Raw genomic sequence first — 21,620 nt, forward strand, 5'->3', positions numbered from 1 at the left:
TTCCTGGAGTTGAGGTACGTGGGGAAGGATGGTGGGAAGGGGGCGGCCTTGCTGCAGGGGCATGGAGACACCCAGGCTGGGGGCCTCAGAGGGGCAGGCGGGCTGAGGGGTCCCGGGGTCCCCAGGGCCTCGTCTGGGATTATGACTCCCGCGGGAAGCACGACTTCATCGCAGAATTCTCTACCACCTTCATGGAGATGCAGAATGCCTTCCGGGAGGACCAGGTGAGAGCAGGAAGGGCCTGCCTGTCCCCCAGAATGCACTGGGGCGCTGGCCCTGCGCTGGGTTACCCCAGAAATTGTTGTGATGGTTTTAGAGAGGCTAAAGATGGTGACAGAGCAGGACACCCACACCCACCAGGTGGCTGGAGTAGGGACCACCAGCCCGTGTTAAAGTTGAAGTGACAAATGCCGGTGGGGCAGGGCTTTCAGTGCTCCCCTGCCCCTTGGGGTGGGTGTTGGGTGCTGGCACTCTGGGGTGGGGGTCTCTGCTTGTCCCTGTCCCCCAGGCTCAGTGGGACTGTGTAAACCTCAAGTACACGCAGGAGAAGCGCAGTTCCAAGAACTCTGGGGTGGTCATCCTGGCAGACCTGAAGGTGAGCCTCGGCCCAGCCTGCAGCCCCTCCACCCCGCAGTGGGTGGCGGGGGTGCTCCTGCCTCAGCTCTGCAGAGGGTGATCCGGGCTGGGGTGGCCGGCCACTGCCTGGAACCCCCTGTAGTCAGATGGACTCTCAAGGGCCCCCATCCCAGCGGTCTGGTGCCCCCAGTGTGTGGAGGTGGGAGGGATGGAGGGGAGGGGGAGACAGAAGAGAATAGATGGTGGGGGGAAGATGGGCCTTCAGGCGGCCTGAGGGCCTGAGAGGAGGGGACTGAGACTGCTGGGCTCCTGGGGGAGGGCATGTCCCAGGAGCCCCAGAGGTCCCGACCCTGAAGCCCTGGCCTCAGTCTTCCCAGGGTGGGGGTCCCGGATGTTCTACAGGGCGTACTTGTTCCGGGACTACATCATGGGCGGCTGCCAGACCACTTCACGGTGAGTCCACGGACTGTCTGCACAGCCTGCTGGGTGCATCCCAGCAGGATGGGTGTCAGCGCCCGGGCCCCACCCCAGGGCTCCCAGCAGCCCCTCCCCACCCTGGATGTAACTCAGAGCCCGTCTGGCACCCAGGGTGGATGGGCGCAGAAAAGGCCCTTCGGCAGGGCCTACAGGTCCTTTCTGTGTGGCCTCTGCACTCCTTCTCGTGACAGCCAGAATGCCCTGAGGAAAGTGACTGGGCGGGGGGCACACAGGGACCCCAGCCCAGGGCTTGCTCCTCAGTGCTGAGGGTCCGCTGTGACCACGCTGGCTCCCTGCAGCTACTGGCTGGTATTGCCCTCAGGCGCTGGCCAACCCTGGGGACCCAGGAGCTTTGGAGTTGGCACGTCCCTTCTGTGATCCCGCCAACACAGCGCTGGGCCCTCGGGCTCACCCCTCCGGGTTTCCCTGCAGCCCTGGGCGAGTGGCTCCCCAGGCCTCAGTTTCCCTTACCTGTCATATGGGGGTACAGGTGCCCACCCCAGCCCAGGAGGGAGGGGTTCCTGGGTCTTCGCACTGTGGCCCCTGCAGGTGGCCGTTGACTTCACAGCCTCCACTGGGGACCCCAGGAACAGCTGCTCCCTGCACTACATCAACCCCTTCCAGCCCCACGAGTACTGCAGGCCCTGGCGGCTGTGGGCGAGACCTGCCAGGACTACGACAGGTGCGCCAGCCCAGCGCCCCCAGCCCATCGCCTCCCAGGCTCTGCGTGGGGTGTGGGTCAGCACCTGCCGGGCCCGAGATGGGAGGTGGGGCCGCTCCCCAACCGTGGTCCCCTTGGTCCTTCACACAGACATGGCGTACAAATCCCACCTCACAGACCGTGAACTGAGGCCGTGGCAGGGCGGAGCCCTCGCCTGGGAGGTGATGGGGGCCTGCACGCTGGGTGGCTTCTTCATGGCTCTGGGCCTCAGTTTCCCCCATGTGGCTCGGGGCGGGGCCTGGACCCCGTAGAGTTTCATCCTGGTCTCCTGGCTCTGTCAGTATCTCTCCAAAGTACCCGCACCCACCCCCAGGGAGGATCAGGGACCCTGGCTGATGGGGCCGTGTCTCTTCCAGCGACAAGAGGCTCTCTGCTTTGGGGTTCGGAGCCCGGATCCCTCCCAAGTGTGAGGTAGGAGAGCCCGGGTCCCAGGACCCCTGGCTGCTGCCTCTCCTGCTGGGAACCAGCTACCATGTGACCGGCGGTGGGCAGGTTGCAGGGACCGTCTGCTGGCCAGAGGGCTGACCTTTGACCTCCCAGCACTGCAGCCCTGTCAGGCAGAGGGGACCATTAGTCTGGAACCTTCCAGTTAGAAAGGACATTCAACTGACTTAAGCAGAAAACTTGGGGGCGGGGGGGTGGGGGCGGATTTATTGGCTAATGTAACTCAGAAGCTTCAGGTCCCCCTGGATCCAGGGCTGGAGTGATGCCCGGCACTGGTCTGTCCTTCTGCCCTCTGTGCGAAGGATCTTTGACGTGGTGGCCCTGGTGGCTCCAGACCTACCTCTCCCAGTAGGTGGGGATGTGGGGTCCTGGGAGGGGGACCCACTGACCAGTCCCTTCTGTGCCTGCCCAGGTGTCCCATGACTTTGCCATCAATTTCAACCCCGAGGATGGTGAGCGTGAAGGTGGGAGCGCGAGGCGCCCGGGTGGGGCTGCAGCGGGGCTGGGCTCACCCCCCTCCCCCGCCGGAATCCGGGGCGTGGAGAAAGCCTGCCGGAACTGCCTGCCCAGGGTCCAGCTCTAGGTGCCGGGGCTGGGCGTGTGAGGAAGGGCTGCCTGCTGCTGGGGGACAGGGCAGGGCCAGGGCCCACTGTGGGCGAGATGGGGCGTGGCAGCAAGGAGGCCGGTGTGTCTGGACCGAGTGAGGACCCGGCTGGGAGATGCCAAGGGCCCCAGAGCCAGCGGCTGAGCTCTGCTCTCGGGCACAGAATTCTCACCCTGGAAGCTGATTTGCTCTTTACAGTTCTGTCGTACATACATTGTCATTTTGTTTGCTTTGCCAGGGACTTCCCTGTATTTTTAATTTACCTAAATAACACTGTGCTGAAGGCTGCATTCTGCTGCGGAATGCTCTGTAGACCTGTCTGTGCTGCTGTGGGCACGGCTACTCTGTTGCCTTCTTTTAACTTTTTATTTTGAAGAAAAGCATCAAATTTATGGACGAATAATTTCAGTACAGCACCTTTGGCACCTGCTTCCCTAGACTCACCCGTCATTGACTCGCTGCCCTGTTTCCTCCTCCTCTTCTCTCTTTCTCCCCCCACCTCCCGCCTCCACCTATATTTGCTACTATTGTCTGCTTTCTGAACCATTTGAGAGCAGGCTGCTGACCTGAACGCCCCCGCCCCACGTTCTCCACGTTGGTCTGCTCGCGGCCAGGACACTCTGTGCACGACCACGGTCCAGCTTTCGAGCCCCACGTTGCAGGCGACCCCGTCCTCTTGTCTCTCCCCCACGTCCGCCTGTCCCCGCGTGTCCATGTTCCCTGCCATCCCAGGACCTGCCCATCCTCTGTCCTGGTGTCCTGATCTGGGCTCTTCCTCTCAGCCTTGCTCCATCTTCGTGACTTGCCATCGCCCAGCCTCTGATCGCCCGTGGTCCAGTTGTCCGACTGTCCCTCGCCCTGTGTGGGGGCAGCTCTCCCCGGCATGGAGCCCCAAAGCCAGGGTTGCAGCATTGCCCTTTATACCTCAGATCCGGGAGTTCTCTTCTATAACCGCGGCACAAATATCAATTTCAGGTAGTTTAATTTAGATCCAATACTTTAACCTATAGAATATACTACAGTTTCACTCATTGCCCCCATAATAAGTCTATCACAATATTACTTCTAGCACAGAATCCAGTCTGGAGTTAAGGGTTACACTCAGTTGTCATGTTCTCCTATTGTTTTGAACCAAGTCCCAGACACATAATTTCATCTGGAAACATCAGTATAAACCTCTGAAAGAGAAACAGTAGGGTTCCAATGCCATCATCACACTTAAAGACGATGTCCATTCCCGAGTATTAAGTGTCCAGCTGCCTCGTCCACGTCCTGGTGGCTTTTCCAGGAGGAACAGGGTTAAGATAAGGGCCTCCACCTGACAGTGGGTGTGGCCGTCCTGCTGGGGACCCCTGCCTTCTCTCACGCGGTCCCCTTGCTGAAGAAACCCGCGTTTGTGTCCAGTAGGGCCCCTGGCTGGAGTCTCCTGACCTTGCCCTTGTGGTGGCCTCCATATCCCCTCTCATTCCTCTGGGTGGGGGGCGGGCGGCCAGGCTCTGGGGGCACTCAGGCCTGCCTCTGTCCTTGCTGGGTCTAGACCCTTCATCTTAGCCGAGCAAGGTGGATGCGGGTGGATGCTGGGGGCGTGTCGCGGGACCCACTTCCCTGCGCCTCCACCTGAAGTTTGCCCCCACCCGTCTTTCTGTCCCATGGAGAAGCCCTGTCCTTCCTTGCTGACGCTTCCGGGGACCCTGACTGCAGTGGTCCCCAGGCTCAGGTGAAGCTTCCATTCCAGGTGGTGAGGGTGTGGAGTTTGCGCTACTGGCAGACGCAGGGCTGTGAGATGTTAATGGAGAACTGGCCCTACTCTGGGGGGCAGGAGGAGGGCATGTGGGGCTGAGGGCTGGGCTGGGCACTGCAGGGGTACTCCAGCCGTGGACAGGGGACTGCCCTTCCCCCTGGTCTGCAGGCTCAGAGAGGAGCCCTCTGGGAGAGGGTGCCCCTGTTGCGCTGTCGGTTGGCTCCTTTTCTCTGGAGACATCACGGTGCTGGGTGCCCACTGGGCCAGGGACTGGGCCAACTGGTGGACAGCCCGGCCGGCCTTCCAGGGGCTGCACCTCCAGGGTGATTCCTTCTTCTCTTGTATGTTTTCTCTCATCCAGATTTTTAGTAACGATTTCTGAGTGGTTTTGTTTTTTTCACACTGGAAATGGACCTTTATTTGAAACAAGTCCCAGTCTGTCTTCTGCAGATGCACTGGGCACCGGGCCAGGCTGGACCAGACTGTGTCCTTTGCAAACTCTGTTCCTTGAATCTCAGCGACTCTTCAGGGTGTGGGAGCCCCTTCCTACCCAGGGCCCACAGACCTCTCCTCCTCTGGCCTCAGACCTGGGTCAACCCCGGCTCCCCCAGCTGCGGTCTCCCCATCTATAAGGTGTGGCTGTTCCAGTATCTGCTTCAGGGTCAAAGAGAGCCTGTGTTCACAGTTCATTGTGATTACGTGTGTGTGTGTGTGTGTGTGCGCGCGCGCGTGCGTGTGTGGGTTACGCTTCAGCAAATATGCTTTTAGAAAAGCTTGGAAACCATGGTCACCCCCAGGCCATCTGGTTGGTGGACTTGGAGTTTGAGTGGGGGGAGATGCAGCTGCCCTGAAGGGTCCCTGTGGCCCCAGAAACACTACATCCTGCTAATCCTGACAAACGGCGTGGCGACCAACATGGCGGACGCACGTGAGGCCATCATGCGCGCCTCTCACCTGCCCGTGTCTATCATCGTGGGGATGGGCAACGCCGACTTCACCGACATGCAGGTCCTCGACGGCGACAGCGGTGTCCTGTGCTCCCCACGGGGCGAGCCTGCCCTCTGACATCTTGAAGTTTGTGCCCTTCTGGGAGCTCAAGATCGTGAGTGCTGGGCGGGTGGTCGGGCGGGTCCCGCGGGCAGCGCATTGGGGCCCCGGGCCCCTTGCTGTTCTGAGCAGCTTTCGGCCCCTAGGAACTTTTGCAATAGAGAAGTGTCACATGGATGCCCCGGAGGGCAGGGCTCCTCTCAGGCAGCTCCCCGCTCCCTTTGTGACGTGGAAAGAACTGCCTGTCCCGTGGACACACACTCACAGCTTCACTGGGGACCTGGGCCTCCCCTCCTGCCTCAGCCACCTTGCCCTGTGCCCAGAGCAGGGTCACACCGATCCAGAGGGGCCCACCTGTTCCACCCGCAGTGCCAGCGCGGACGGACTGCCCAGCGACCGCGTTCTCATCGTGAGTGCAAGCTCACCCGGCCGCCCACTGGGTGAATTCCTGGTCGTGGTCCCAGGAGCTGGTGCACAACCCATAGGGGGTGGAGGTCACGGTGTGAATGGCGGCTCTAGGGGAGGGGGCTGGGGGATGGGAAGCCGGCTGGAGGCACACTGTCCCCACCCACAGGCGTCCCCCGTGGCGCTGGCCAAGAGTGTGCTTGCTGAGGTGCCCAGGCAGCTGGTTGAGTATCACAGCCACAAGGAATGCCTCTGAGAGACCTCGGCGAGACCAGCCCGGGCTCCGCTCCGTGAGGACATACGGTAGGGGGCCGGCCAGGACTGTGTCCACCATCTGTTTCTAGCACCCTCCACCCCAACTACCCAGGGGCCTTCCGTCCCCCAGCCCACACCCACCATTGGCTCCTGTGACCCTGCTGCCTGGTGGGCCAGCCTCCCTCCGGGCCCCAGGGCTGAAGGAGGGACAGGTCCCCCTGGGCACGCCTGACCCTGCCTGAGACATCCCCATGTCTCTCTGTGTCTGTGGGGTCTCTGGAGGTGGGGGCAGGAGGCTTAGGCAGAATAAAGTGTCATCTTGTCCTTGCAGTGGCTTTGTGCCTTTACTGCCCCCCCAGCAGAGGCCTGCAACCCCTGGAGGGATGGAGCGCTGCATGTGTGCCCTGCAGCTCCCACACTGGAGCCGGGAGCTTCTCGTCAGGCTCACCAGCTCCTTCCTGGACTGAACCAAGGGCCCTCCCAGGAATGAAAGGGTGCGGGGGGCCATTGCTTGACCGTGGGAAGGGCCAGACGGTGCGATGGCCGCCCCGCCCCAAGCAGCCTCCTCTTGGCCAGGCTCGGGTGGGGAGCAGCTGCCTACACTGGGCTCTACGAGGACCCACTGGGGGCTGCGTGCTATGGGCTCTGTCAGGGGAGGGGTCACCACCTGCCAGCGCCTCCCAGCCCTCTGGGGGTGGATTTCCAATTGAGATTTCCCCTAAATTATCTTGTTGGGGAGAAACAAACTGTTCCGACCCTGAATCCAGGCCTACCCACCCTTCCATCCCTCCATCCATCCACTCTGGGGGCCTATCTTTAGCTCCTGATTCATCTCCCGTTCAGCGGGGATAGTGGGCGTCGCCATGGTAACCTGGCTATCGCTGAATTCCAGAAGGGCCGATACTGGTCTGTTCGGGGATGCGAGGACACCCAAGCAGCAGCCCTTCCATCCACATCTGGGAGGCAGCAGGGCTGCAGAGCGGCGGTGACGTGGTCCCAAGCAGCGAGGGTGAGCCAGCAGCAGCCCAGCCGCTGAGTCCTGTGGGAGTGGGTTGCCATTTCAGTGACAGAAAGCCGTGGACAGTTCCTGGGCCCGGCTCAGGGGCGAAGCCAGCAGAGGCTGGTCAGCTGAGCTCCCTGGGGAGGCAGAAGCCAAGAAGAATGGGAGGGGTCCATGCACAGCACGGGGGCAGCCGTGATGGCCCCGGGAGCTGTCACCTTGGTGCGATGTAGCCCCTCCCGGAGCACGTGGAGCAGGGAGGGGGCCGAGGTGTGAGGCCCCAACCTCTCACCTCTGGCCAACAAGAAGCAGAGAGCAGTTGGGCGTCAAGGGGGGTGGGGGGCAGCCCTCAGAGGATGCCCTCCTGGGGCCAGAGCAGGTGTGGACGCGAGGACGATGGGGGCAGTCGTGGGGCCCGGCCAGTGGGTGGTTCGGCCGGGCACGTGCAGGTGTAGGGGGGCTGCTGAGGGAGGTGGGGGCAGGAAGGTATCAGCTGGCTCAGCTGCACGGATGTGGTGATTTTACCAGCTGGTGCCCAGCCTGAGAAGGTGGCCAGCTCTGCCCACAGGCAGTAGAGTAATAAAGTGATTACTGCCCCAGGGGCGGTTCAGGCGGGTACCGACTGCTCCTGCCAGCCCGGCATCCGTTCCCACCTCCTTCCTTTGGGGGCCGTCTCTCAGTCCATGTATTTCATGGGCGTGGACCACTGTCCAAATCCCAGGGTGGACACGACCCAGGCCTGGCCAATCAGCGAGTGTGCTGTTCCCTGGCCACTGTGATTGGCTCTGGGCGGGCACTCCACCTGGCTGGCCAATGAGACTGGGTCCTGAGACTTTCCTGCAGGTTGCTAAGCTGATGCGATGGGACCCAGGAGCAGCTGATGACCACTGCCGCCACATGGACAAGGCCTGCCTGAGGAGGAAGCCAGCATAGAGGAGGTGGACAGAGAAATGATGCTGGGGGCACGTGGATCCGCTCTTTCCTTTCTGCTCAGGCCAGCTGGGGCTGGGGGTGGGGCTTCTGTCCCTTGCCACCCGAAGATTCTGGCCCAGAAGGATGGCAAATACGCCCAGTTTACAGACAAGAAAAGCAGGGCTCAGAACAGTTAAGTGACTTGCCCAGGGTCATACAGCTGGCCAGTGGCAGAAGCAGGACCCGCCAGCCTCTTGCAATTCCCGGAGGTACAAGGTACAAGGTTTCAGTACAAGGTTCTCCATCAAGGGCTCTGGAATCCAGATGGGATCCCAGGGAGGGAAGCCCAGGAAGGGCTGGGCTGAAACCCCAGCGGCCGGGCAGCCCCCAGCTCTTGAGCACTGCATGTGGGGTTCTCAGTAGGCGGACCCAGAAGGTGCGCCGTGGCCTGGGGCCCCCACGGAGGCACGTGGGCCTCATTGTCTCTAGAAGTCGCCTGCAGCGCACTGCTCGGAGCAGCCCCCATTCTCGGATGCGGGTTTGGGGTTTGCAAAGCCTGCAGCGGTCACTGACTTAAGCACTGGTCCAGAGTCAGGCGGGCGCCTGGCCCAGTTCTCATTGGACAGTCTCCTCAGCCTGCACGTGAGCCCCTGCTGTCACCTGGGGACGCGGCAGCTTTAAATCACGACCCCAGAGTTCTTGGCCGCCCCTCCCCTCGAGAGGTGGGGTGGCTGCTGCTTCTCCTGGAGTCCAGGCGGCCTTGGTCCTGTGTGTCTCCAAGGCTCTGTCATGAACACACCACAGGACTGCCCTGGTCCCTTGCTGCCTGGGTAGGGGCTCCCCAGCTCCCAGGACGCCTTCCTGCCCTTTCAGGAGGGAGCCGGCCGACCCACAGAAACGGGGCGAGCTCATCCTTGTTTGCCACTGTTCTAAGCCACCGAGTTTTGGTATAACTCTGCACCCTCTTGTAAGGACTGCATGGGAGGGTGTGCACAGGGCCTGGCACAAAACACCTGTTGGTAAATACATATCCGTCTCCCGCGGGAGCGGGGTGCCTCTTCCTCATTCTGTGCCTCCCTGATTGTGGATGTGCCCCCAGCCTGCTGGTCGTCTGCCTCGCCCTGGGCCCCTCCCCTCCAGTGTCCTCAGAGTCAGCTGTGGGTGGAGGCAGTGGGACAGGGGCAGCTCGGCAGCCAGGCTGCTCTCTCCTCTGCTGTGGGGGAAGCGGCAGCAGGCAGCTGTGAGTGGTGTAACTGACGTGGACGGCAGGGCTGTCAGATGCCAGGCGTGCGGCCTTGGGCCCAGGGGGCTCTGGGCGAAAGCTTCCCCTGCTCTGGCGTCTGCCCCAGAGCAAGGGCACCCTGGACCCTTGCCCAGCGCACACCTGCCCCCATGCAGATCTGCAACAGCTGCCGAGCCCTGGCCGTGAGGACTTGGTCTTGGCTACCTTCCGAGCGTGGCTCAGACCCTAGCAGCAACCCCGGGCCAGACCGTGGTGGGTGGCGTCACAGAAGGGGACTGAGCTCAGAGACATGAAGTCATTGGACCTGGGTTGCACTGGAGCAGGGTCCTGAGTTGGGCCACCCAGCCTGGTTCTCAGGACCCGAAGCCCACAGCCAATAGGCCTCAGCTGTGTGTGTGTGTGTGTGTGTGTGTGTCTGTGTGTGTGTGTTCCTATCGCTCTGTGGGCCCTGTCTCTGTCTGGTCGCCGAGCTGGGAGTCATTCAGTCCAGGGTGTGGGCTGGTGGCCGTGAGCGTGTCTTTGGAGCTGTGTGCCCTGCCCAGCATGGACACTTGTCACTCAGCGTTGACCAGGATGTCCCTGAGAACATGAGATGTGATAACTTTTTCCAGCTCTGGGAGGGGCTCCGGAACAGTGCCCCAGGCTCCGTGTCCCAGGGGGCAGGATGGCCAGACCCGGCCTCCCTCCCTCCCTTGCCATGTGGCTGAGGTGAGACCCAGGGATTTGGCTTCGGACACTGGACAGAGCCCAATGCCAGGTCGAACCAAGCCAGGGAATTGCAAGTTACGTCTTAAGGAACAGAAGTCCCTCCCTGCCGGCCACGGCCCGGCCCTGGGTGCTGGCCAGCCCCCTCCCAGGCCCTATCCCCGGACATGGCAGTCTGGTCATTCTGACCCTTCAGCTGGACCAGCAGAGCCGGACAGGAACCTATATCTGGATTCTCGCCCAGGAAAATCAGAGGAGACCCCGTGCTGTGGCGCCCTAGGCAGCCTCTCTCTGGGGGTTTAACTTCCAGGGGCCCTCGTGCCTGATGCTCCGTGGAGGCTCCTGGAAGCCTGGGACCCCGAGAGGGGGCAGCTGGCCAGATGCAGGCTCAGGTGGTCCCAGCGAGGATCCCAGCTCCCATCCCACCCTGGCAGGCCAGGCTCGGGAGGGATGTGAATTTCTTTCCTCGCAGGTGGGCTGGTCAGGAGGTTTCCTGGGAGCTAAACAAAGGTATTTTACCTTAACGCTCATGACCTGGGAGGCAGGTCTCCCTGGGATGGGCCATCATGTATAATTTAAGCTATAGGCAATGTCCCTCTTTTATTTTTTTTAAAATTTATTTATTTATTTATATGTATATTTTTTGGCTGCGTTGGGTCTTTGTTGCTCTGCACGGGCTTTCACTAGTTGCGGTGAGCGGGGGCTACTCTTCGTTGCAATGCACGGGGTTCTCATCCTGGTGGCTTCTCTTGTTCTGGACCACAGGCTCTAGGCACGCGGGCTTCAGTAGTTGTGGCACGTGGGCTCAGTAGTTGTGGCGCACGGGCTTAGCTGCTCCGCGGCATGTGGGATCTTCCCAGACCAGGGCTTGAACCCGTGTCCCCTGCATTGGCAGGCAGATTCTTATCCACTGTGCCACCAGGGAAGTCTGGCAATGTCCCTCAGAGTGATTAACTCATAATAGAGTAAAGGCTCTTCCCCCTTACACGCCTCCAGGCTGACGCAGCTATACTGGTGGCCCCAGATCTTGAAGGTGACATCACCACAGTGTCCTGTCCTGCAGAAAAGAGGTTGGGCCTTGGTTCCATGAGGGGTGAGCTTCCCATGGGTGACAGTGGAGAGGGTGGGGTCCTCAGAGCAGGCCCCCCCTCTTACTGTCAGGCCCAGGTGCAGGCCAGCACTGAAGGCCCTGGCTGGGTGGCCAAGGGCAGGCCAGGAAGAAGAAGGTTGAGGGTCAGGGAGGGGGTCAGTCTAACGTCCAGGGGAGGTGGAGGCCGGGTCGTCCATCTTGGCCTTTAGACAGCACTGAGTTTTGAGCTTGTGCTGGAGTAATGTGTTCAGTCCCCACAGAGGCAGGAGGGAGAGCAGACGGAGGAGAAAGCTCATGTGGTCCTGGTGGCCCCTGGGCTCCTCGGGGGGAAGGCCAGCAACCGTCTCCTCCGTCCTGAGAGGACACGATCAAGTCCTAACCCCGGTCCCGCGGATGGGGCCTTCTTGGGAAATAGATCTTTGCAGGTGTGATCAAGGTCAAATGAGGTCATAGGATGGGCCCTGAGTCCAGGGATTGGTGTCGCCATAAGAGGAGGAAAGTGCCGATGATGGGACAGGTGCTGTCCCCGCCCCGCCCCCCCCCACCATGGCAGGCTGCACAGGGAGCGTACCCCGACACCTTGGTTTTGGACTTCCGGCTCCAGGACCGGGAAAGAGTGAACTCCTGTTGCTTGTGGTTTTATGCAGCAGCTCCCAGGAAGTGGGGAGGCTGGGGACCCAGGGGCTGCCTGGGCTTTGGTGCGTCAGAGGCGTCGAGGGACATCTGCATTTTGTCTTATTTTTCAAATTTTCTAAAATAGTTTATTGTTTAAACAGAAGGACCCCATAACCACACTTTGTTTTGATACACTGTTTTCTCATACCAGGCATGCGGAGCTGTGATGTGGACCAGTTATGACCGACTCTCCCTCCCAGCCCTGCCGGCCCTCGGGGGCGGCCACCTCCCGGAGTCCAGGGCCTGGGGTCCCTCAGGAGCTCCGTCCACCCCTGCCCTCAACGCTGCACAGAGCGCGAAGTGTCAGGACGCTGGCTTCCACTAGGGGGCGCCCCAAACCAGGCGCTCACAGGACCCCGTTCCGCGCTGACAGCAAATCGGCAGCTTCTTCCCCAGCTTTACTGAGACGCAACTGGCAGGTAAATTATGTGTGAGTTTAAGGCGTGCGATGTGATGATTTGATACACTTACACATTTTGGGACAATTCCCACAACAAGGCTGGACCACCAGCATCACCTCCCATAATCACCTGTTCTTTGTGTGTGGTGATGAGACTAAGATTACTCTCTGAGCAGCTTTCAGCTGTACACACAGTATTGTGAGCTGCAGTCACCATGCTGTACATCAGATCCCAGAGCTTACTCACGACTGGAAATTCCTGCCATTTGGCCAACACCTCCCCGTTTCCCCTCCCCCACAGTCCCTGGCCGCCACCCTCTACTGCCTGTTTTTATGAGTTTGGCTTTTAGATTCCACATGTAACTGAGATCATACAGTGAGAACAGAGCGTCCTTTTCTGTGTGGCTTATTTCGCTGAGCATAATGCCCTCTAGGTTCATCCTTGTTCCAGAAATGGCAGGATTTCCTTCTTTTCTATGCTGAATGCTATTCCTCTGCGTGTGTGTGTGTGTGTCGTGTGTGTGTGTGTGTGTGTGTGTGTGTGAGAGAGAGAGAGAGAGAGAGAGAGAGAGAGAGAGAGGGGGTGGGGCTGGGCGAGGAGGGAGAGACAATCCTCTCTATCCATCATCCACTGATGGACACTTAGGTTGCTTCCATGTCTTGGCTGTTGTGAATAGTGCTGCTGTGGATGTGGGAGATGTCCCTTCGAGGGTGATTTCATTTCCTTTGGAAAAGGAAATGAAATTCCACCCAGGAGTGGAATTGCTGGATCATATGGTAGTCCTATTTTTAATTTCTTGAGGAAACTCCGTACTGTTTCCATAGTGGCTGCACCAATTTACATTCCCACCAACAGTGCAGGAGGGTTCCTTTTTCTCCACATCCTCGCCAACACTTGTTTCTTCTTGTCTCTTTGATAACAGCTATTCTGACGGGTGTGAGGGAACGTCTCACTGTGGTTGTGATGTGCATTTCCCTGATGATTAGTGACGTTGAGCACCTTTTCATGTCCCTGGTTACCATCTGTATGTCTTCTTTCAGAAAATGTCTAGTCAGGTCCTCTGCCCACTTTTTAATTGGGTTATTTGCTCTTTTTTTGCTATTGAGTTGTATGAGTTCCTTATATATTTTGGATATTAACCCCTTATCAGATGAATGGTTTGCAAATATTTTCTCCCTTCTGTAGGTTTCATTTTCATTTTGTTAATGGTTTCTCTTGTTGTGCAGAAGCTTTATAGTTGTATGCAGTCCCACTCATTTCTTTTTGCTTTTGTTGTTTGTGCTTTTGGTGTCATATCCAAAAAATCGTTGCTGAGACCAATGTCAAGGAGCTTTTTCTCTGTTTTCTTTTCAGGGTTTTGTGGCTTCAGGTCTTACATTTAAGGCTTTAATTCATTTTGAGTTAACTTTTGTGAATGGTGTAAGATAGCAGTCCAGTTTCACTGTTTTGCATGTAGCTGTCCAGTTTTCCCAACACCATTTATTGAAGAGACCATCTTTTCTCCATTGAGTATTCTTGGCTCCCTTGTCAAATGTTAGTTGACCAGATATGCAGGGGTTTATTTCTGGGCTCTGTATTCTGTTCGTTGGTCTAGGTATCTGTTTTTAGGCCAATACCATACTGTTTTTGTTTTTTTTTTAACCATACTGTTTTGATTACTGTAGCTTTGTAATATAGTTTGAAATCAGGCCGTGTGATGCCTCCAGCTTTGATCTCCTTTCTTAGGATTGTTTTGGCTATTCAAGGTCTTTTGTAGTTCCATACAAGTTTTAGGATTTTTTTTTTTATATATATTTCTGTGAAAAATGCCATTGGAATTTTGATGGGGATTGCATTGAATCTGTAGATGGCTTTGGGTAGTATAGACATTTTAACAATATGAATTCTTATGATTTATGAACATGGGATACCTTTCCATTTATTTGTGTCTTCAATTTCTTTCATCAGTGCGTCATGGTTTTCAGTGTACAGGTCTTTCACCTTCTTGATTAAATTTATTCCTGGGTGTTTTTATTGCTTTTGATGCTATTACAAATGGGGTTTTTTTTTCTTTTTCATATAGGGAAAATCTATAATAATTTTTGCCTCAGAGTGAGTATTCCAGCATCTCAAGGCAGAAACAGTCATGTGTGTTGTCTGGTGGTAGCTGCTGCTCATTCCCCACTGGGCATTTCAGTAGCTGTGGAAATGGGTAAACTCCCAGTTCCTAAACACAGTTGTTTCCAAGAGCTTGGGCTGAGGGATTGTGGACATCTGAGAGGTCAGCCTTGTAAAACCAATTTAAAACATGTGATTGAGAAATTGATTTCAACGTGTGATTTAAAGTTGAAATCTTACTGGGTACATACAATATTGGACCAGCTCAGAGAGCTTTGGGGGCTCCAGCTTCACAAGTGTAATTTGCTAGATGTACAAGTTTCTGTTTGTTCTGTGAGACAACTGTAGGAGCTAAAAAGAAAGTCAAATGGAGTGCATGTAGTAATACAATTAAACATGTTTATAGGAGCTTGACTAGGTTTCTAAATGGAATCAAACCTGAATCAAAGACTTTAAAAGTGATGAATAAATAGAATATTAAACTTCGTAGACTGAATGTGTAAGAAACTGGGATTGAAAGTTTTTATCATTAATAAACTGGATTTTATTAAATGGTAAAAGGCACAGTGAACCACATGAAAGCCACCAAATCTCACAGCTGACATCAGTTTTGGGAACTGGAACCATCCCTTTCCCAGGACAAGTGACTCAGGCCTTTACCCCCCCACCCAATGAACTGGCAGCCAAAGCAGGGGCTCCTGCATGGACCCTGCCTCTGAGGTCAGGTTTCTGCATGTTCGCCCCCCAAGCCCCTGTCTTCTGGGACTTGTGGATGAAGTGAGACCCCAGAACCCCCAGACTCGGCTCTGATTGGGCCGCTCGGAGGCCGGCCCCTTCCCCAGCCTTGGACTCCTTCAGAGCAGGGCCAGGGCCCTACTGGAGGTGGGTAGTGAGCAGGCGATGTCAGGAGGGTCCAGCAGCGGCGGGGTGGGGGGGTGGACGTGAGGACTGGGGCCGTGCATGCTGGGCAGGCCCCGGGGTCCTATCGCTGCTCCGCCTGGGGCCTTCTTCGCCCGTGGAGCTGGCACCGACTGGGAGACAGGCCAAGGGCAGCTCCGGGCCGGCTGGCGGCGGCTTCCGCCCTCCTGGCGGACTCCTGAGTCCTGCCCGCACCTCGCGGGCTTCCCGGAAACCTCACCCCACCCCCTGAGGGGCCTCGATCGAGGCCAAGGAAATGTGGACGCTGCCTGGAGACCCTCTGTCTTCAGGTGCATGGGGGCAGGGCGGCGGTGCCCCGTGTGAAGGGGAAGACGTCCAAGTTCAGCGTGCCTGGCAAACGCGCAGGAGCTATGGGAAAACGCTCCGTGGATGTCGCCGCTCGGGGGCAGCCTTCTGGAGGGTCCCGGCAGTCACGTGTGACCCACAGAGTAGCCCTGGGAGCTGACCGGGCAGGTTAGGGCACACGTAGAAAACGCTGTCAGCCGCCCTCGGGCGCCGGTGAGACGGAGCCCGACTCGGGGTTCCAAGCCACTCCGTATGCTGCAAACACCCAGCACCCACTGTCCTGACAGCAGGGTGCGTGAGGGCGCACACACACGCGCGTGCGCCTGGCTGAAGAAACACACCAAGAGAGCACACGCAAAGCGCGTGTACGGATGAAGGGCACGTACCAGGCGGGGAGTGAGGGTGCTGTGGCACCAGGGACGGGGGCGCGACTTCCCGGGGTGTCCGTGGGGAGAGAACGGCCCCCAGAGCTGCCACCCCTGATTCGCAGAACCTGGCGCAGGAGCCCCAGGTGGGCCGGATGGAATCGCACATCGTTAACCGAGCACTTCCTCCAGCTGGAAATCGGGAGTCGACTCCCGCCGAGCCGCGGAGCGGGACCTAACTCGCTGCTCTTCCCCAGGGCCTCCCGGTCCGGGCCGCCTTGGTTTGGCCTGTGAAACCCAGGGCGGACGGGAGAGCCGGCCAGTGCCCCCCGGAGTCGGACCCACAGAACCAGGTTCTGGCAGCCTCAGCGTTTGTGGTAGTTTTTCGGCGGCGATAGAAGACTCCTGCAGGTACCGTTTAAAATCATCTTGATTTTTTGGAATCCTGTGAATGTATTACCCGTTCAAAACAAAAGAGCCAAACACAAAAGCCAAAATTAAAAGGGGAAGCCCTGCCGAGGAGGGGGCGCTGGTGCTCTGAGCCATGGGCCCCTCCTGGGCAGGGTCCTCCTGGGCAGGGTCCTCCTGGAGTCTCCCTCCCGTGGCCGCTGGTAGGACCCACGCTGGCACTGAACTCCGATGGTTGCCCCGAAGCAGTGGTGGCAGTGGGCATGGGGGTAGCAGCTCTGGGACGTTTTGCCCAGAGGCCCCACTGACCGGGCAGAACCCTGTAGCCAGCCTGTACCACCCCCTCGGTCTCCTCCAGCAGCCAAGTCGCCCTTGAGTGCGCGGGGCCTGACCACCCGGCCCAACCCGCCTACGTTTGTTTGCGAGCACGTGTGTGTGCACGTGCGTGTGCGTGTGCGTGAGCTCCTACACCTGCGGAGGGTGAGTGTGGCTCAGGGGCAGCTCCCAGCCCAGGGTGAGGTCTGGGGAGCCCTAAGGGAAGGGTGGAAGTGAACTCTGTACCAGGCAGAGGAGCTCGCAGGGCAGGGCGTCTGCTCAAGGCCCTGAGACAGGCTGGTGAGGGGGCGGTTCCGGGGCCAGGACCAGTCCCGTTAAACAGCCACGAGGTGCCCTCAGAGGGCAAGAGCCTACACTGCCCAGGCCGGCCAAGGAGGAGAAGCAGGGGCTTCAATGTTTATGCTCAACGTTGGCCACGCTCGAAACACAGGACAATATAATTGTGCCTGTCAGAAGTCTTTAAGGAACATTTATAACAAGAGTTTCTGTACACGGCTCAGCAGGGGAACGATGGGTCCTGAGATCCCGCTGAAAGGGCTAAGATGAGTCTTTTTTGTCCTGTCTGACGACCCCCAGCATGAATAGCCCACCATAAAGACAGAAGTCTGGGAGCATGAATGGCGCTCCCTGGGTCTGGGGTCCCTGAGAGGCCCGCACACCCTCTGTAGCTCCAGGGGGAAAACGGAAGCCCCGGGCGCCCCCCAAACTGTCCGAGACCCCACCCACCAGGCAACTCTCCTGGCTCTGCCTGTCTGCCAGCCTTGGAGGATGGCTTACCCACTCAGTTTGGCCCAGAAAGGCACCAAACTGGAAAATTCTGGGCTTGCAGCCAGGGGCCTGGGACTGAGCTGTATTTGGGGTCAGATGACAGAGGCGGGTCACCCAACAGCCCCCCTCCGGCCTCCTGGGTGTGGACTCTGCTCTGCAGGGGAGGTGGGAAAGGGCCAACCCCGACCCCACCAGGACCAAAAGAGCCTGCAGCCCTTCTTGAGGATGATTGAGAAGGGAACCATGGCTTCGCTTTCCCGTCACGAAGTGCTGTGCGGGGGGGATGGGCACAGAGCCAGCTGCCCTGTTGGTCTCAAGAACAGGAGAGGACAGACACGTCTTTACCAACTAAAACCATGGCTGTCACCTAATTAAAAGACATATTTGTTGTAAGCAGCGAGTACAGTAACACCCTCACGTGGTACAAAGAAATCCGAGTCCTGGCGAGGTGTGTCTGGACGTCCTACTGGTGGCCTTCCTGCCACTGTGGGCATCCAGCCAGGTACCGTCACATGCCGTAGCTAATTGCAGGTGCGTCCACCCTCCCCTCCGGGCCGTCCTGCTGACTTCTGCTAGTCAGTCTACAGTCCCAGCAGCTGCAGAGAATACCTCAGTTATTCTCGTCCAGGCAGACATGGGGCAATGAACCGTGTGGCAGAGACACTATCTTGTGTGTGTGTGTGCCGTGTGTCCGTGGGGTCAGTTTCCCAAAGTGGGGCTCCTCGTTCACGGGGCAAATGCAGTTTGATTTTAGCTAACGTTTGGAGTTTGCCAGTCAGATTGGTACAAGAATCTTGCCATAGTTTAAGCTGCCTTTTTCTCATTCAGCTTTTTTTTTGTTTGTTTGGTCATCTCTTTGTTCATGCCCTTTGCCCGTTTTTCTGTTGGATTGCTTCTTTTTAAAAAATGACTTATTACGGCCTTTTGTGCTGTAAGCATTATTAGAAATGTGTTTTCCTAGTTTGTCACTGGTCTTTGATGCTCCCCTGGGGTGTGCTGGCCGTGCGTCTGTATTTTTCTCTAATGCCATCTATCTGCTCCCTTCCAGTGCTTTCTGATTTGTAGAATATGAGGCGGGGAGTCCAACCTGACCTGTTTTTCGGATGGTTCTATCTTTGTCTGAATACAATTTACTAAAATCCCACGGGATTGATGGGCTGCTGTCTCCATGGGCTGACCCTTCTTGCGTGTTCTAAGCAGGGCAGTGAGTCGTGAGCTGCCGCTGCTCAGCCAGCACCCACCCAGCTCTCTCACGCAGCACGGCACTCGTTAAAGAGGCAAGCGCTGGGTCTGGGGTTCCCTGGTGGCGCAGTGGTTGAGAATCCGCCTGCCAATACAGGGGACACGGGTTCGAGCCCTGGTCCGGGAAGATCCCACATGCTGCAGGGCAACTAAACCCATGCGCCACAACTACTGAGCCTGTGCTCTAGAGCCTGCGAGCCACAACTAGTGAGCCCACGTGCCACAACTACTGAAGACCGCGCGCCCAGAGCCCATGCTCCTCAACAAGAGAAGCCCGCGCACCGCAACGAAGAGTAGCCCCTGCTCGCCGCAACTAGAGAAAGCCCACACGCAGCAACGAAGACCCAATGCAGCCAGAAATAAAACAAATAAATAAATTTATAAAAAAAAAAAAGAAAAGAAAATGCTGGGTCCATCCCCCAACCCCTTCCCTCACTGTTGGACGTTTGGTGGATAAAGAATAGCACACATTTTCCCACCGCTATTCTTCCACGTGATGAAGTGGTGACCAAAGCTGTTGGCAGTCTGTCCACTAATGCTTCTGGGATGTGTACTGTGTGCCTGGTTTAGAGATACACACGGGATAAAGTGGTGACCAAAGCTGGTGGCAGTCTGTCCACTAATGCTTCTGGGATGTATATTTTGTGCCTGGTTTAGAGATACACACGTGATAAAGTGGTGATTAAAGCTGGTGGCAGTCTGTCCACTGATGCTTCTGGGATGTATACTTTGTGCCTGGTTTAGAGATACATGCGGGATAAAGTGGTGACCAAAGCTGGGGGCAGTCTGTCCACTGATGCTTCTGGGATGTATACTTTGTGCCTGGTTTAGAGATACATGCGGGATAAAGTGGTGACCAAAGCTGGGGGCAGTCTGTCCACTGATGCTTCTGGGATGTATACTTTGTGCCTGGTTTAGAGATACATGCGGGATAAAGTGGTGACCAAAGCTGGGGGCAGTCTGTCCACTGATGCTTCTGGGATGTATACTTTGTGCCTGGTTTAGAGATACATGCGGGATAAAGTGGTGACCAAAGCTGGGGGCAGTCTGTCCACTGATGCTTCTGGGATGTATACTTTGTGCCTGGTTTAGAGATACATGCGGGATAAAGTGGTGACCAAAGCTGGGGGCAGTCTGTCCACTGATGCTTCTGGGATGTATACTTTGTGCCTGGTTTAGAGATACATGCGGGATAAAGTGGTGACCAAAGCTGGGGGCAGTCTGTCCACTGATGCTTCTGGGATGTATACTTTGTGCCTGGTTTAGAGATACAGTTGTGAGCCAGACAAATACTGCCCGTGACTTTGGGGGACTCGCCAGCGAATGGGGGTCAGGCCACAGTAGCAGACGCTCACCAAGGAGTTTGAGGGAACCTCGGGTCTGGGGAGTCAGAGTCAGGATTCCTGTTGAGTGGTGGCGTTTGTTATGCGTTACTGTCTGGAGAACAAAGCAAACAAGAATTTCTTTGATGTGGATAGGTCCGGCTGGGGAGCAGTACCTCCTTCTTGCACCCCAAACACCCTGCCCCTTGCCCGCTCCCAAGGCCAGTGCCTGGGGGCCCCTTCCCACGTCTGTAGATTCCTGCGCCCCCAGTGGCTGAGCCCGGCTCACCCCCCAGCCCCCTTGCTCGGCACAAATGCAGTAACTGCAACGTGGTATCCTTGCTGTTTCGCAATAGTTATCACTGATTGATATCTGGCTTCCACAGTCGGTTGGTGCCCCACTGACTCGGATTCAGTCCAGCTGTTTCCATTTAAAGGGCCTGGAGGCCGAATTCCATTCCAGCCTTATTTTTCCTGAACCGACCCTCCTGTAGTGACCCCAGAAAGGCAGCCCCTGGCCCCGCCTGGATCACTAGCTCGCGGTGTGACTCGGATGTCACTCCTGGGCCTGGACAGTCCCACCAGCTGGGCCCTGCGAGCAGCGGGTGGGGGTTTGTCCCCTCCGGGCCCCCAGCGGGGACAGTGCCGCCCTCCCCCGCCCACCCTCATCTTCACAGACAGAGTGGCCACAGGCGCGTCCAGCACCCCCGTCCTCAGGTGTCCTGGGGAGCCGAAGTGCTCCGGAAGAACTATCTGAGATAAAAGGTGGAATCTGATGGCAACTTCCCAGGACAAAAGGAAAAGAAACAGAAAGTCCCCAGAGCAAGCAGGGGGACAGGGTTGCCTGGCTCTCTGGCCTGGCTGCAGGGCTTCCCTCGGGAGGTGTGGGCGGCAGCCCAGCTCTTGGCTCGTGGAGAGATGCCCCCTGATTGCCGGCCCCCACCCCCAGATCCCTGACACCCAGCCCGGGCTGGTCCATGCGGCGCCTCGGAGAGCCCGGCTCTGCGATGGAGGTGCCAGTGCAGGCCGGCCTCTGAGCCTTCCCAGGGTCTCAGCAAGTTCTGTCCCCCATCGGGGGCTGCTCACCCCTCCCCTCTGTCATGCTGCTTTGCCCTTTTCCTGTCACATCTTCCTCCCATGAGAAGGACGTGTCAGGGGTCTCCTGGGCCTGGCATTTCAGGGCCTGTGTGACGCCCTCCTGCGTGGCGGGCAGGGCAGTGTCCCAGGGTGACCTCAGGGCACACAGCCCCCTCGTGCCCCGCCTGGATGAGGCACACGTCCCCGCGACGGGGGTCCCTGCACCGCCTGGTCTGAAGCTCCCCTGCCAGCTGGGTGACCTCTGCAGGGCATTTGGCACCCATGAGCCCATCTGTGAAATGGGGCACTAATTAGACCCACCTGCAGTGGGTGGGATGGTCGCCTCCAGAGGTGTGACCTCCAGGCCTGTGAATGTGACTGTGTTTGGGAAAATGCAGGTAATCAGGCTGGCACGGGCATCCCTGGGGGCCTGGCTGGTGGGGAGAGAGGGGGCGGCTGACTGGGTTTGTGGGGTGGGGGGGAGG

The 21,620-nt window shown here is 57.8% G+C and overlaps 2 protein-coding genes across 2 annotated transcripts in view; both read left to right on the top strand.

The window, feature by feature from the left end:
* CPNE7 (copine 7) overlaps positions 1–6,271 on the top strand; it is an 11,377-nt gene extending 5,106 nt beyond the window's left edge. Inside the window, 9 exon segments of the mRNA XM_024735485.1 lie at positions 126–224; positions 515–595; positions 1,603–1,687; positions 1,690–1,735; positions 2,131–2,185; positions 2,631–2,789; positions 5,434–5,621; positions 5,623–5,665; positions 6,185–6,271. Coding sequence (XP_024591253.1) covers positions 126–224; positions 515–595; positions 1,603–1,687; positions 1,690–1,735; positions 2,131–2,185; positions 2,631–2,789; positions 5,434–5,621; positions 5,623–5,665; positions 6,185–6,271 — 843 coding nt within the window.
* A 9,987-nt stretch (positions 6,272–16,258) lies between these two features.
* DPEP1 (dipeptidase 1) overlaps positions 16,259–21,620 on the top strand; it is a 23,209-nt gene continuing 17,847 nt past the window's right edge. The window contains exon 1 of the mRNA XM_024735674.1: positions 16,259–16,393. The gene's annotated coding sequence lies outside the window, so the exon portion shown is untranslated. The remainder of the gene's footprint in view (positions 16,394–21,620) is intronic.

The sequence above is a fragment of the Neophocaena asiaeorientalis genome, unplaced genomic scaffold (genome assembly GCF_003031525.2).
Source record: "Neophocaena asiaeorientalis asiaeorientalis breed wild unplaced genomic scaffold, Neophocaena_asiaeorientalis_V1.1 scaffold40, whole genome shotgun sequence".
Taxonomy (NCBI): Eukaryota; Metazoa; Chordata; class Mammalia; order Artiodactyla; family Phocoenidae; genus Neophocaena; species Neophocaena asiaeorientalis.